A 16,302-nucleotide genomic window follows, 5' to 3' on the forward strand; every position below is an offset into this window, starting at 1 on the left:
TGGCCGTTTCCCGTAGCTTTGTATCGCCGAGGGGCCAAGACATTCCAAACGTCTCTCTCTCATTTCCTGGGTCTCCTGACCTGAATTAATAGCGATCTTGCGATTCTGAAAAAGGAGGGGGCTACTTTGGGACCCTTCGACCCCTCAGAGTTGGGCACAGGCGTAACACCAGCAAGTCCGCCCGGGCTGCCATCTTCCGGGGGTCGCTGAAATCCGCGTCGGACAGCAGCAGGCGGATGTCCTCGGGCAGCTGCTCCAGGAATGCCTGCTCAAACATGAGGCAGGGCTTGTGTCCGCCGGCCAGAGACAACATCTCATTCATTAAAGCCGATGGAGGTCTGTCCCCCAAACCATCCAGGTGCAGTAAACGGCCAGCCCGCTCACGCCGTGAGAGTCCGAAAGTCCTTATGAGCAGGGCTTTGAAGTCCGTGTATTTGCCGTCCTCCGGGGGTGACTGTATGAACTCCTCAACCTGGGCGGCTGTCTCCTGGTCGAGGGAGCTCACCACGTAATAGTAACGCGTGTCCTCTGAGGTTATCTGCCGAATGTGGAATTGGGTTTCTGCTTGCTGGAACCATAGGTGAGGTCGCAGCGTCCAGAAGCTTGGCAGTTTCATCAAAACCGCATGAACAGATGCGGTGTCGTTCATCTCCGGTCCAAATATCGTTTAGACCGTCGGGGTCACCAATTGTAGCGATGTGCTACACGTAGTGCTAAAATAACGACACGGAGTTGGTAAACTGTTGTTAAAGAAGATTTTATTCGAACTTCACAGCCTCGCTTTAAAGCCTCCCTGATCCCGCCCTCCCTGGGCACGGATGCTGTAGGGGGCATGTACTCACAGTCCCCCGCGGGCTTTTCCCTTTGTTGGTGAAGCAGACCTGGCGCCCTTTTGGGACTGGCCTTTGTGCCGGCGCGCTGGCTATTTGTGAGCCGGTTCGAGTGTGCTAGGAAGTGGGTCGCCACACGTCCATCATTATGGAGCCCATCACCCACGACATACCCTCTTCTCATTACCACTATCAAGGAGGAGGCACAGGAGCCTGAAGAGAGACACTGGATGTTTCAGGAACTGTTATTTCCCCTCTGCTATCAGATTTCTGAATGTACAATGAGCCCATGAACACTTTCTCAGTATTTTTCCCTTCTCTTTTTGCACTACTTATTTATTTCCTTCTTTGTAATTTATTTTTTTATTGAAGTTCATCATCAAACAATCATTTCCATAAGATGTATTTCAGACATTGTACATATATATCATAATCATATATATCACAAATCTCCACAAAGTATTTATCTGAGGTAGAGACTTACAGAAAAGAGCGGAAAGAAAAAAACAAGCAAAAGGAAAAAGCATCTGTAAATACCAATAAAAATCTTGTTTTTCTGGTAAGTGTTTCTCTTTAAGCATTTCAAAACTGAACAGTGTTCCTTCTTTCATTATGTTGCAAAGAACTGTTATTCCTTTAGCTGTCCAGTCCTTAAATCTAGCATCCAATTTATTTGGTGTAAAATCCGAGTCATATGCACACCATTTAAGAATTGCAATATCTCCCTCTAGATTATATTCTTTTATAGTAGTTTTTCATATTTTAAGAGTCACCTTCAACCATGAGTTATCAATAGTATTTATGTACCTTTGCAGGTTGTTATCAGCCAAAATTGCTTGTATGGGGATGGGAAGTACCCGCTCCTCAATGTTTTTCCATTGAGCGTCATATGATGGGTTGCATCAATATATCACATCTCTCAACTGTGCTGCAAAATAATAATCTCTAAGAGAAGGCAAGCCCCATCCCCCCCTTTTCCTTTGCTAATTGCAAAGTTTTGAGACAAACTCTAGGCCTTTTACCCTGCCAAAGATACCTTGATAACATCTTGTTCCATTCATTGAATTGATTTTGATTAATCTTTCTTGGTAGGGTCTGAAAGAGATATAACAATCTGAGCAGTATATTCATTTTATTCAAAATTATCTGGTCTAGTAGCTTCAGTGCGGTAAACTTTAGGACCCGGCGCAGCTCAGAACCTGCCACCCGCACCTTTAAAAGATAAAGTGAGAATAATGGAGCATGTGACAGCCCTGCCCGGATGAAAGCTACAATTGTTATTAAGCAATGTAGTGGTTTAATTATTGCAATACATACGTTTCTTAAGTGTTTTATGAATGCCCTCACCCGCATCAACTCCATTTCCCGCACTTCGGCCCTCACCCCAACCTTCCATCACCACAACAGGGACCGAGTTCCCCTTGTCCTCACCTACCACCCCACCAGCCTCCAGATCCAGCATATTATCTTCTTCAACTTCCGCCAACTTCAACAGGCCCCCACCACTAAGCACATCTTTCCCTTTCTACCCCTCTCCGCTTTCCGCAGGAATCGTTCCCTCCGCGACTCCCTGTCCACACGTCCCTCCCCATGGATCTCCCACCTGGCACTTATCCCTGCTAGTGTAATTGCTACACCTGTCCCCACACCCCCTCTATTACTACCATTCGGGGCCCCAAACAGTTCTTCCAGGTGAGGCAACACTTCACTTGCGAGTCTGTTGGGGTCACCCATTGCATCCGGTGCTCCCGGTGCGGCCTCCTCTACATCGGCGAGACCTGACGCAGATTGGGGGACCGCTTCGTCGAGCACCTCCACTCCGTCTGCCACAACAGACAGGATCTCCTGGTTGCTACCCACTTCAACTCTGCTTCACATTCCCATTTGGATAAGTCCATACATGACCTCCTCTACTGCCATGATGAGGCCAAACTCAGGTTGGAGGAGCAACACCTCATGTACCACCTGGGTGGTCTCCAGCCCCTTGGCATGAACATTGAGTTCTCCAACTTCTAGTAATTCCCTCCCTTCCCCCATCCCAGTTTCATTCTGCCTCCTCCTCCAGCTGCCTATCACCTTTCTCATGTTTCTGCCTCTCTTTTCAATCCTGACAAAGGGTCTCGGCCCAGAATGTTGACTGCTCGTTTCCATGGATGCTGCCCGACCTGCTGAGTTTCTCCAGCTTGTTGTACGTGTTGCTTTGACCACAGCATCTGCAGTGTACTTTGTGTTTACTATTAGAAAATGGCATGATGGACGGCCCAGCTAATCTTATGATGAAGTTTAGGCGCACTTTCCAGGTGAAGTGGGGTGGTGGGGGGGAACTTTCTGTTTACATTTTCAGGCTAGAGAGACAGCAGCATTGCTTTTGCCATAAAAGAGTCATTCATCTGGCTGAGATAAATCGATTCAGGATGGGCAAGTTTTGAATGGTGCACTGTCACATGATGTGATTCCTTTAAGCATTCGAATGACTCACAAGATGTGACCGCCCCCCATTTGTTGAGCTAATCAAAGAAGTAAGAGAGGAGGAAAATGAGGGCCATGGCAAAACCTTCAGCTTGTGCCTCTTGAGGTAGTCTATTGTGGATTTTGAGGTGTGTTTAGGATCATTATCCTGTTGTAAAAGCCATCCTCTTTTCATTTTCCGCTTTTTTACTGACAGTGTGATGTTTGCTTGCAGAATTTGCTGGTATTTAATTGAATTCATTCTTCCCTCTACCAGTGAAATGTTCCCCGTGCCACTGGCTGCAACACAAGCCCAAAGCATGATCGATCCACCCCTGTGCTCAACAGTTGGAGAGGTGTTCTTTTCATGAAATTCTGCACCCTTTTTTCTCCAAACATACCTTTGCTCTTTGTGGCCAAAAAGTTGCATTTTACCTTCATCAGTCCACAGGTCTTTTTTCCAAAATGCATCAGGCTTGTTTAGATGTTCCTTTGCGAACTTCTGATGCTGTAATTTGTGTTGAGGATGCAGGAAAGGTTTTCTTCTGATGACTCTCCATGAAGGTCATATTTGTGCAGGTGTCGCTGCACAGTAGAACAGTGCACCACCACTCCAGAATCTGCTAAATCTTCCTGAAGGTCTTTTGCAGTCATACAGGGGTTTTGATTTGCCTTTTTAGCAATCCTACGAGCAGTTCTCTTGGTCTTACAGACCTCAACTTGACCTCCACCGTTCCTGTTAACTGCCATTTCTTAATTACATTACGAACTGAGGAAACGGTTACCTGAGAACTCTTTGCTATCTTATAGCCTTCTCCTGCTTTGTGGGCATTGTTTATTTTAATTTTCAGAGTGCTAGGCAGCTGCTTAGAGGAGCCCATGGCTGCTGATTGTTGGGACAAGGTTTGAGGATTCAGGGTATTTATAAGGTTTTGAAATTTGCATCACCTGGCCTTTCTTAATGATGACTGTGAACAAGTCATAGCACTAACAAGCTAATTAAGGTCTGAGACCTTGGCAAAAGTTATCTGAGAGCTCAGATCTCTTGGTGTGCCCAAACTTTTGCATGGTGCCCCTTTTTCTCCACTCTAAAATTGTACGAAACAAAAATAATACACTAATCTTGCTTAAAATGTTGAAAATTATTTTTCATCTTTAACTTTATGTCTTTTGGAGATCAGTTCATCTTCTACTCAACTATTAACAGTAATGGAAATTTTGACCGGGGTGCCCAAACTTTTGGATGCCACTGTATGCTGGCCTTTGCAAACACCCTGTTGCCGTATGTACTGCATGCAGATGCCAGCCATGAGGACTTCGGTAGTGCTCTATATCAGGACCAAGGTAAAAGGGTTGAGACCTGTTGCTTTTGTCAGCTGGAGTCTGGCACCATCCAAATGAAATTACCCTATCCACAAATTGGAGTTTCTGGTGTTGAAATGGGCCACGGTGGATAAGTTACTATCTATATGGTGCCAAGTTCGAGGTGAGGATTGACAACAATACTGACCTTGTATCCTGACCTTGGTAAAGTTGGATGCCACAGGATCATCGCTGGTCGGTGGCATTGTATGTTTAAGAATTCAGACTTGTGTATCAGCCGGGGAGACAGAACATTGATGTGGATGCATTGTTTTGATGTTTGCATGAGGTGCTGGAAATGGATAGAGAATGAGAGGGTGTTCCTGCCTGTGGTGTTAAAGCAATATGCCAGTTTTCCATAGTGGGGAAATCAAAGGCAAGGCTTACAGCATTGTAGAGCTGAGGTCTCAAGGTGGCGCTTATGGAGTGAGACTGTTTTAGGCTTCGCTCCAATCCTTTTACTTTTTTCTACCTATAATCACCCCCTAATTGACCTGTTTATACCTATTCTAAAGGGGTTGATACGAAATGAATTTTTTTTTGACTGTTTGAATTATTTTTTCAACTCGTTAAAATGTCTAAACCACGAGAACCTAAGGAATCGAAACTGGCGAAAGAACCGTTAACTTTGGAAGCAATTGCGAAACTTATGGATGAGAGATTTGAAAAACTGGAGAATAAACTAACCCCAAAGCTTTCTACGCTCGATGAAACTTTAAAGACATTCAATGCAAAACTTCAATCACTCACACTGGATTCTCAACAACAACAATCAAGAATTTTAGCTTTTGAAGATGCCGCTCGCCAGAGAGATCGCAAAATTGAAATTCTGGAACAACAGCAATCTTTGACTTCTCAACTGCTGGATTGTTGTAAATCTAAAATTACTGATCTTGAAAACTGGTCTCGAAAACAAAATCTCCGGATAATTGGGCTTCTGGAAAATTTTGAGAACGGTGATCTGACTGTATTTTTCTCTAAATTTTTAATGGACGTCTTTGGCTCAGAAGTTCTGGATACCCGTCCAATAATCGACCGTGCACATCGCATTTCTCGTTTTCAACCAGTTCCAGGTACGAAACCACGACCAGTGATTCTCTGGATTCATTATCCTCATACTAAAGAACATCTGATTCGGGCTGCCCGGAAAAAGGGTATGATCAGCTTTCAAAATTTCAAATTTCGTATTCTGGAAGACTACAGTCCTGAAGTTTTGAGGGTAAGAATGGCTTTTAAATCGGTTATGTTGGAAATTCATCGGAAAGGCTACAAACAAGCGCTGTTATTTCCAGCACAGTTGAGAGTTACTCTCAAAGATGAGACTTGTCGGTTGTTCAAATCTCCTGCGGATGCTCAAAGATTCCTCGAAGAATAGTACTTTTTTCACTATGAGTTGACTAATGTATTGTATTTTTACTATTTGTATTAACTTTTTTCTTTGTGCTAACAATTAGTCTATAGATTCGGACCTTTTATAATTTGATGATTCTGACGTGATGGCTGATCGTGTATTTTTTACACACTTAAGTAAAGGTTTTTTTTGGTTTATTCTGAGTTCATTCTTTTTATATTATTATTTTGTTAGTTTTGAAAGTAACTCATTAGATTTTTTAAGTTTATATACACTTTTTTATATCTTTAATGCTTAAATATTAAGGTTTTTAAAAAAAACTTTTTTCTAAGATATTGTTTCTTTTTCCCATAAGACCTTAGTGCTTGGATACGTCCCATCTGTTTGGATGTGTCTGAACAAGATTAAGGACTTTCTTTTAAAATATTAATACGATATTATCCATTCTTGGGTTTTAACGTTTCAGTATTTTTCTTTCTTCTCAATCCTTTTGTTTTATATATTTAACACTCATTTTATAGTTATACTAACCCTTTTTAAAAAATATGGGTGGTTTGTGTCTGTTTTTACTTTTTCGTTTGAGTTGCCGTCTTGAGACATGGGGGTAAAGTTAGTATTAGTTTGCCTGCTTGCCTCTTTCTGGCTTTTTTTCTGGGGTTTTGAGGGTGGGGGGAGGGGGATTCTTTTTTTGCTTTGCTTCTCGCTTAGTTCTACTTCATGGGCTGACTCGAAACTACAAAAATAGTTGAAGTGTCGTAACTTCCGGTTCCTCCTTCCCTCTTCCGGATTCATTTCATCTTTTTTTTAAACCTTATGTGTTAATTGTGATAAATATTGGCAATATGGATAAGATTATTAATTTTGTTTCTTGGAATACTAATGGTTTAAATCACCCGATCAAACAGAAAAAAATATTCAAAGTATTCCACAGAATGAATGCTAATATTATCTTTGTACAAGAGACTCATGAGGAAGGTGGATAGTCAACGTTTTTTTAGGTTTTGGAAGGCCCAACAGTATCACTCGAATTCCCAAGCCAAAGTAAGAGGCGTTTCCATTATTATACATTCTTCAACCTGTTTTATACACTATGAAACAATTTCGGACCCACAAGGTAGATTTTTGCTTCTCACTGGTTCACTTTTTAATCAAAAAGTTGTTTTAGTTAATGTCTATGCTCCAAACACTGACTGTCCTGAATTTTTTAAGTGTTTATTTACATCCTTTCCTAATTTAAATGAGTACATGTTGATAATGGGTGGGGATTTTAACTGTTGCTTAAATCCTTCGATGGATAGATCTAAGCCCACCCAGGTTCTTCCGAATAAATCGGCCTCTCTTATTAATTCCTTTATGGTTGATTCTGGAATTTCTGAAATTTGGCGATTCTTACAACCCAACGATAAAGAATTTTCATACTTTTCTCATGTTTATCATAATTATTCAAGAATTGACTACTCTTTATTGATCATCGTTTACTTACAGATGTTATTGATTGTAAATATGATTCCATTACCATTTCTGACCATGCACCTTTGAAGCTATCTGTTAAGACAATGGATTCATCTTCTAATGCTAAATCTTGGAGGTTCAACTCCACTTTACTTCAGGACTCAGACTTTCTTAACTTCATTAAACAACAAATTGATTTGTTTTTTTTCAACAAATTCTACAGAAGAGATCTCTAGTGGAATATTATGGGACACTTTTAAAGCATTTATTCGCGGACAGATTATTTCATACTCTGCTGGAGTTAGGAAACGAACTAATACTAAAATATTAACATTGGTCGATAAAATTAAAGAAATTGGTAAGATTTATTCAGTGACCCCCCCCAGTAAAGAACTTTATAAAAAGAGAGTTGAACTTCAAATGGAGCATAGTTTGTTATTATCCTCTTTGATTGAAAACCAGTTAATTAAATCTACACCCAGTTTTATGTATATGGAGATAAATCTGGCAAATTATTGGCTAATCAATTGAAAACTGCTTTTGTTAAGCGACAAATCATTAAGGTTTGTAAACGAGATGGCACTTTGACGATTGATCATAAAGAGATAAATAAAGCCTTTCAAGATTTTTATAACTCTTTATATCAATCAGAATTTGTTGAGTATTCTTCCATAATGGATGAATTTTTAAGAAAATTGAATATCCCGAAATTAATAGCAGAAGATGGTGTACTTCTAGATGCACCTATTACGGAAACCGAATTAAAAGAGGCTATTTTTTCAATGAATACAGGTAAATCCCCTGGTCCGGATGGTTACACTGCGGAAATATTTAAATCCTTTTCTTCTATACTCTCTCCTTGGCTTTGTAAAATTTTTAAAGATGCGTTAACTGTAGGTAAATTACCACAATCTTTTTGTGATGCCTCTATTTCTCTAATTCTTAAAAAAGATAAAAGACCCCACTGAATGTGCATCCTATCGGCCTATATCCTTGCTGAATACGCATTCTAAGATTTTTACCAAAATTTTGGCCACTAGATTAGAAAATATATTACCTCAAATTAGCTCTGAAGACCAGACCGGATTTATTAAAAACCGTTATTCATCATTTAACATCAGAAAATTAATTAATATAATTTATACTCCTTCATCTAAAATACCAAAATGTATTATTTCCTTAGATGCTGAAAAAGCATTCGATAGAGTTGAATGGCCATATTTATTTAATACATTGCAGAATTTTAATTTTAGTTTGAAATTTATATCATGAATTAAATTAATATATTATAAACCTTTGGCTTCTGTTCTTACCAATAATCAGAGATCTTTTTTTTCAGTTATCTCGTGGTACGAGGCAAGGCTGTCCTTTAAGTCCCCTATTATTTGACATTGCTTTGGAACCTTTAGCCATTGCCATTCATGAATCACGTAATATTTTTGTTATTACCCGTAGGGAAGGGACTTATAAGTTATCATTATATGCTGATGATTTGTTACTATACATATCTGACCCTGAGAGATCTATTCCTGCTGTTTCATCCTTGCTTGCTCAGTTTAGTAGCTTTTCTGGCTACAAACTGAATTTTAATAAGAGTGAACTATTTCTATTAAATATGCAAGTTCCAATTTATAGACACTTACCATTTAAAGTTGTCACAGATCATTTTACTTATTTGGATATTAAAATTACCAAGAAACATAAGGATTTATTTAAAGTTAATTTTTTACCTTTTAATTGACCAAATCAAGTAACTTGTTACCAGGTGGTCCTCATTATCTTTGACATTGGTTGGTCGAATTAATGCTATTAAGGTGATAGTATTACCCAAATTTTTATATTTATTCCAAGCATTACCAATTCTTATTCCTAAATCTTTTTTTGATATTATTGACTCCAAAATATCCTCGTATGTGTGGCAGAATAAAAATCCTAGATTAAGTAAAAATATTTACAGAAGCCTAAGAAGCAGGGTGGTTTGGCTTTGCCAAACCTGAGATTTTACTATTGGGCAGTTAATATTCGATATTTAATATTTTGGACACGAATCGATTATAGTATCTTGCCCACAATGGATAAATTTGGAATGTAAATCTATACAAGACTCTCATTTTCTATTTTAGGATCTTTGCTTTCTTTTGCTTTATCTAAATTGAATAAACAAATAGATAATCTTGTAGATAAACGTACATTACGAATATGGTTTCAATTTCGTAAATTCTTTGGCTTGAATAAGTTTATCTTATCAAGCCCTATTATATCTAACTTTTTTTCGGCCCTCTTTTATGGTTCATGCCTTTGTATTATGGAAAACAAAAAGTATAACATGTTTTTGTGATCTATTTTTAGATAACTGTTTTTTGTCCTTTGAACAGCTATCTAATAAATATAATTTGCCTAAAACTCATTTTTTTGTAGATACTTGCAAGTTAGAAATTTTTTGAATAATATGTTATAGTCTTTTCCAAAATTATGTCCAATGGACATTACGGAAATTTTTTTAGCTCTGAATCCTTGCCAGAAGGGTTTAGTAGCCATCATTTATAATATGATCATGAAAATACAGCTAGAAGTATCAGAAAAAATTAAGAAGTAATGGGAAAAAGAACTTCATTGTCTTATACCCACTGAGCAGTGGGAGAAAATTTTACCATTAGTCAATTCTTCTATTTGTGCTAAACATGCCCAAATACAATTTAAGGTTGTACACAGGGCTCACATGTCCAAGGATAAACTTGCTCGATTTTATTCTTATGTTAATCCAATCTGTGACAGATGTCATTCTGAAGTTGCTTCACTGATCCACATGTTTTGGTCTTCCCCTTGTTTGCAAAATTATTGGAAAGATATTTTCAGTACTATTTCAACAGTTCTGAATATCAAATTGCAACTGCATCCTATTACTGCGATTTTCAGTTTACCAATGGTGGATAATAGTTGTTTATACCCCTCAGCCCAGCAGATGTTGCATTTGTTACATTAATGGCTAGAAGATCTATCCTGTTGAACTGGAAAGAAATTAATCCTCCAGCTATATTTCAGTGGTTTTCTCAAACTGTTTCTTGTTTGAGTTTAGAAAAAAATTAGAAGTGTTGTCTTTGACCCTTCAGTTAAATTTGAAGAAACTTGACCATTTATTCAACATTTTCATATGAGTTAAACTGACTTTTCCTAAACCTTACTTTTATTATCCTTAATTATTTCGATGGAGGTGCGGAGTTATTGACGCTGCTGTGTATATTTGACATAATGCAATGGCCCATTTTGGTTAGTTTTTTTTTCCGGGGGGGTTCTTATTTACTCCATTTTTCATAATTACTATGAGTTGGGGAGGTTATTATATATGGATTATCATCTATTTGTATTTATACCTTAACCTCTATTATGTATTCTCAAACTCTCTGTATTCATGTTTCATTTATGTTTGTTTAAAATTAATAAAAAAATTTAAAAAGAAAGAAAGAAGCATCGTAGAGCTGTGGATCATTTTGGAGCTTCTAGTTATGCTATTCTACAAGCATATTGCAATTTGACTACTCTGAATACGTAGCCATTGCTGTCTTCAGACCTGCAGAATTGACAGCAACCCAGTGAGACAAGCCTAGTTTAGGTGCCATTTGGCCACCTGTTGTCAAAGAGTATATGGTCCATGATGAGAAAGACAAAATGCCCTAACATACCCCTACTGATGAGGGAATGGGACAAACTGGAGCAAAGCTTTTACAGTGTAACATCTCCTCCAGGCAGACCTCTGTGTTCCTATTTGGTATAGCCTGAGAGGCACTGGAGGCTTGTACCAAAGTCACTTCATGATGACTCAGGTCATTTGGGGTTTAACAAAGCCTACAGATTGGTCGGAGACTGGTTTTATTGGCCCTGAATGAAGCCCAAGGTTGAAGAGAACTGTAAGTCTATGTGAGTTGCTTCATTATCTCATTTACAAAGTATGGGACCACTTGATTGAGTGTGGTTGGATTTCCTCTTCATAGAGCCTGATTCCAGTAATGTTGCAAGTGTCTTGATCATCACTACACCAGATATACTCAAGCCTTCCCAATAACAGATCAGAAAGCAGCCACAGTTGCTAAAGTGTTATAGGAGAAGTATTTTGTTCATTATGGCCTCCCAAGAAGGGTACAGAGTGATCAGGAAAGGGATTTTGAAAGTTGGCTTGTACACGAGTTACTGAGCATGCTTAGAGTCAAGAAGTCAAGGACCATCCCATATCACCCTATGGGTGATCCTCAGCTTGAAATGTTCAACCGGACTTTGCTAGACATGCTTGGAACTCTGGATGCCAACAAAAAGAATAAATGGAGTCAGCATATTGGGCATTGTGTACACTGCTACAATTGTACACAGAATGATGCTACTGGCTACTTGCCATACTATTTTATGTTAAGACGCAAAGCAAGGTTACCTCTATATCTGTTTTCGAACTGGTGGTGAAGACTTGCTGCAGAAGACATAACTCAGGAATGTGTCTGACATGAGGAAAGAACTGAAAGATGTTTATGAGCTAACAATGGTTTCTACTACCAAGAAAAATCAAGGAAACGAGCAGATGTGTTCAAAAGATTAGGTACTCTGAAATGATGACTGAGACAGAGTTTTAAGATATTTGAGGCTACCAGCGAAGCATAAATTGGCTGACCACTAGGTGTCTGTGTCTCCCGTAGTGGACAGCCAGATGCCAAATTTACCAGTTTTCCTGGTGAAGCCAGAGGATGGAATGGTCCCATCAAAATTCTCCATTGAAATCACCTTCTACCTCAAGGGCAGGAAGTATGTGTTGACCCATGGAACCTACACCTGCCAGGAGAACTCTACACAGGAGGAGAACAGAAAGGCAATCCACTGACAACAGGGTGACTTCTGTGGAAAAACTTGGAGGGACCAATCACTGAATACTGTGTGGACTCAGAGGATGAGGAAATGGGAATTATGGTATGCTTTACCTTGTGCAAACTCCCTAAGAATTGATGAAGAGATTTCTGAATCTCCCAGTCCTGACTTAGATGTAACAGGGAGGACGAACAGTGGGCAGGCAGGCATGATAATGGACAGTGAGGGGAAACTTGGGATGAAGTTGGGTTCAGTCAGGTGGCTGGGGGACCTGAGTCACCAGAAGGTATGAGTGACAGACTGGGAGGCATCCCCAAGAAAACAGGAATAGTCACATAAGTGCCTGAAGCTGAAGAAGATGAGATAAGAAGGTAGTCTGGTATGATGCACTGGGTAAACAGAGTGTTGTGCCCTTCCCAATAGTGAGAAATGTTACTGCCATTTACAAATGGATTGGAGGTCCTGAAATCACAAACGTCTTTTGAATACTGTGTTGTTAATAATGGTTTAATAAGTTATGTTGTGAGGATGCTTCACTGCAGCAGGCTTGGAAGGCTTCTGAAGATAGAGGGAAAAATTAATGCAGCAAAATACATTGAAATACTGGAGGAAAACCAGATGCAGTATGCATGAAAACTGCGACTTGGGAGAAGATTTGTTTTCCAGCAAGACAGTGACCCCAAGCATAAAGCCAAGCTACACAGGAGTGGCATAAAAGCAACAAAGTTAAGGTCCTGGAGTGGCCAAGTCAGAATCCAGTCTTTAATTCAGTTGAGAATTTGTGGGTGGACTTGAAAAAGGCTGTTCACTCATGATCCCCATGCAATCTGACAAAACTTGAGCAGTTTAGTAACTAAGAATGGGAAAAAATTGCAGTGTCCAGATGTGCAACGCTGGTAGAGACCTATCCACACAGACTCAAGACTGTACCTGCTGCCAAAGGTGCATCTACTAAATACTGACTTGAAGGTGGTGAATATGCCACCTCCATAATGTACTGGTTAGGCACAGGAGTACATTCAGCCAGAGACTCATTCCACTGAGATTGAACACTGAGTGTCATAGGAAGTCATTCCTGCCTGTGGCCATCAAACTTTACAACTCCTCCCTCGGAGTGTCAGACACCGTGAGCCAATAATCTGGTCGTGGACTTATTTCCACTTGGCACAATTTACTTTTTATTATTTAATTAGTTATGGTTTTATATTGCTATATTTCTGCACTATTCTTGGTTGGTGCGACTGTTACGAAACCCAGTTTCCCTCGGGATCAATAAAGTATGTCTGTCTGGATATTTATGCAAACAATGACTTTGTTTTATATTTGTAATTAATTTAGATCACTTTGCGGAGATCTGTTTTCACTTTGACACGAGTCATTTTTTGTTGATGCGTCAAAAAAGTCAAATTAAATCCACTGTGTTTCAATGTGAAACAATAAAACATGAAAACTTCTGGGGGGGGAATACTTTTTATAAAAACTGTCTGCATGAAAAATAAAGCAGAGGAGAAGAAACTGTTCCTAAAACATTGAGTGTGTGCCTTTAGGCTCCTGTACCACCTCCTTAATAGTAGCAATTGGAAGAGGGCATGTCCTGGGTAATGGGGGTCCTTATTGATGGATGCTGCCTTTTTGAGTATCGCCTTCTGAAGATGTCCTTGATGCTCGGGATATGTGGTCATGATGGAACTGGCTGAGTTTACAATTCACTGCTGCCTTTTCTGATCATGTGTAGTGTCCCTTCCATACAAGATAGCACTGCAACTAGTTATAATGTTCTCTACGGTAGATCTAGAATTTTGCTAGCGTCTTTGGTGACATACCAACTCTCCTCAAACCTTTATTGATAAATAGCTGCTGTTGTGCCACCTTTGTAATTGCATCAATGTGTTGGGCCCAGAATAGATTTTGACACCCAGGCATTTGAAACTGCTCAGCCTTTCCACTGCTGATCTCTCCAATAAGGACTGGTGTTTGTTTCCCTTGATTTCCTCTTCCTGAAGTCCATAATCAATTTCTTCATCTTACTGATGTTGAGTGCATGGTTGTTGTTAAGACACCACTCAACCAGCTGATCTGTCCCACTCCTGCATGCCTCCTCATCATTACATGAAATTCTGCCAACAATAGTTGAGTCATCAGCAGATTTATAAATTGCGTTTAAGCTGTGCTAAGGCACACGGTCATGGGTGTAGAGGGAGTAAAGCAGTGGGCTAAGCATGCATCCTTGAGGTGCGATAGTGTTGATTGTCATCGAGGAGTAGTTATTTCTGACTGTGGTCTCTGAATGAGGAAGTTAAGTACCGTAGATTCCGGACTACAGAGCGCACCTGATTAAAAGCCGCTGGCTCTAATTTTAGAAAGAAAATCAATTTTTTACTTGTACAGGCCGCACCGGATTTTCGGCCGCAGGTGTCCCACGTTGTAATATGAGATATTTACACAGAAAGATATTACACGTGAGGATTTTTTAACTTTTAATTAAATCCATATGGTAACATAAACAAATACATATTGCAAATGCTTTTTTTCGAACCGTGCCTGTAACGCGGCTACTTTTAAATATACGTTGCGTATACTTTTTTACTGAACAACATTCCAATATCTCCTAACGACTGGTAAAAAATATATATACTGCAGCCTACCAGGAAAAGTTATTGATCGCCTTTAACTTAAAAGCAGCGTTCGCTCAGATCCAATGTTGCTCGTGTAATGCCGCTCGCCCCCCTCCTTCCCGTTTATCGCAAACTGGCATTTTTCCCACAAGACGCGGCAAAACCGGGTGTGACGTCATAGCATCCCGCGATGTAGTACAGAAAACAAATATAGTTAAAACACTTCTAACTTTAACTAGAAAATGAATTACTAAGCGAAAATATTATAAACTAAATAACTGCCATAAAGGCAGCACAATGCTTTTCTTCGAATGTTTTCCATGTTGATGAGGGTGAGTACAAATGACTGATTTACAATAATTTAATTGTGAAAGTGCGCTTGATTTATCGTACAATTTCATTGGACCTCTGTGAACTACTCATCAATTTTATTGGTCTACTGTTACGAGGCAAAATGTTTTTGGCGGCATGAAAAAAATCATGCATTAGCTGCACCGTATTAAAGGCCGCAGAGTTCAAAGCTGTTCAAAATGTGGGAAAAAAGTAGCGGCTTATAATCCGACATCTACGGTATCTGGTTGCAGGGGGAGGTGCAGAGGCCTAGGTTTCCGAACTTGTTGATTAGTACTGGGGGTATGTCAGTGTTGGATACCAGTAAACGGCAGTCTGACATGTATATTACTGTGGTCCAAGGCCAAGTGGAGAGCCACTGAAATTTGTAATGAAAAATGATATTCCATGATAATGCATCGCACTGTGTGAAAAGATTTCCTAACTGTGGAACCATCTTTAGTAATTGTTACAATGCTGTGTATTAAAATATAATTTTCAATTGAATTATTATTTCTTTTTGTGTTAATTTACTCTGTACTCAACATGAAAAGCTGGGTTGTATTGAAATTTAAACTTTTTTTTACAGGAGACGTGGTATTCAATAATCTGGAAGTAAAAGAAAATGCATTTGTAAGTTACTCTTTAAATTTTAATCTGCATAATAAGAAACTGTATTTATTGTACTAAAGGAAAAATTCAAGGGTCTGAATTTAATTTCCATGATTATTGGTATAGGAAATTGAACTACTTTGTCTGTTTTGTTGTCTGCCAGAAATATTGGCTGTGATTAACCTAATCTTTTGGTTCTGGATCATGGTCAGGTGTGAAGCTACAAATACAGAAGGCTATTTGTACTGCTCAGCCTTTTTCATCTGCCTACAATTGGCATAAGACCATAAGATACAGGAGCACAATTAGGCCATTTGGTCCAGTTTTTCCCTCAGCCTCAATCTCCTGCCTTCTCCCCATGTACCTTCAATAATCTATCAACCTCTGCCTTGAATATACAAACCCCATTTCCAGAAAAGTTGGGATATTTTCCAAAATGCAATAAAAACAACAATCT

General features: G+C 39.3%; 1 protein-coding gene across 4 annotated transcripts in view; it reads left to right on the plus strand.

Annotated features, from left to right (window-relative positions):
• Positions 1-16,302, plus strand: part of vps13a (vacuolar protein sorting 13 homolog A) — a 345,233-nt gene that overhangs the window by 23,233 nt on the left and 305,698 nt on the right. For all 4 annotated transcript variants that reach the window (XR_012101939.1, XM_073070330.1, XM_073070344.1 and 1 more), the window contains exon 2: positions 15,823-15,866. Coding sequence is in view for 3 of the 4 variants with exons in the window: in XM_073070330.1 (XP_072926431.1) it covers positions 15,823-15,866 (44 nt within the window). In the remaining variant the exon portion in view is untranslated. The remainder of the gene's footprint in view (positions 1-15,822; positions 15,867-16,302) is intronic.

The sequence above is a fragment of the Hemitrygon akajei genome, chromosome 2 (assembly GCF_048418815.1).
Source record: "Hemitrygon akajei chromosome 2, sHemAka1.3, whole genome shotgun sequence".
NCBI classification, from domain to species: domain Eukaryota; kingdom Metazoa; phylum Chordata; class Chondrichthyes; order Myliobatiformes; family Dasyatidae; genus Hemitrygon; species Hemitrygon akajei.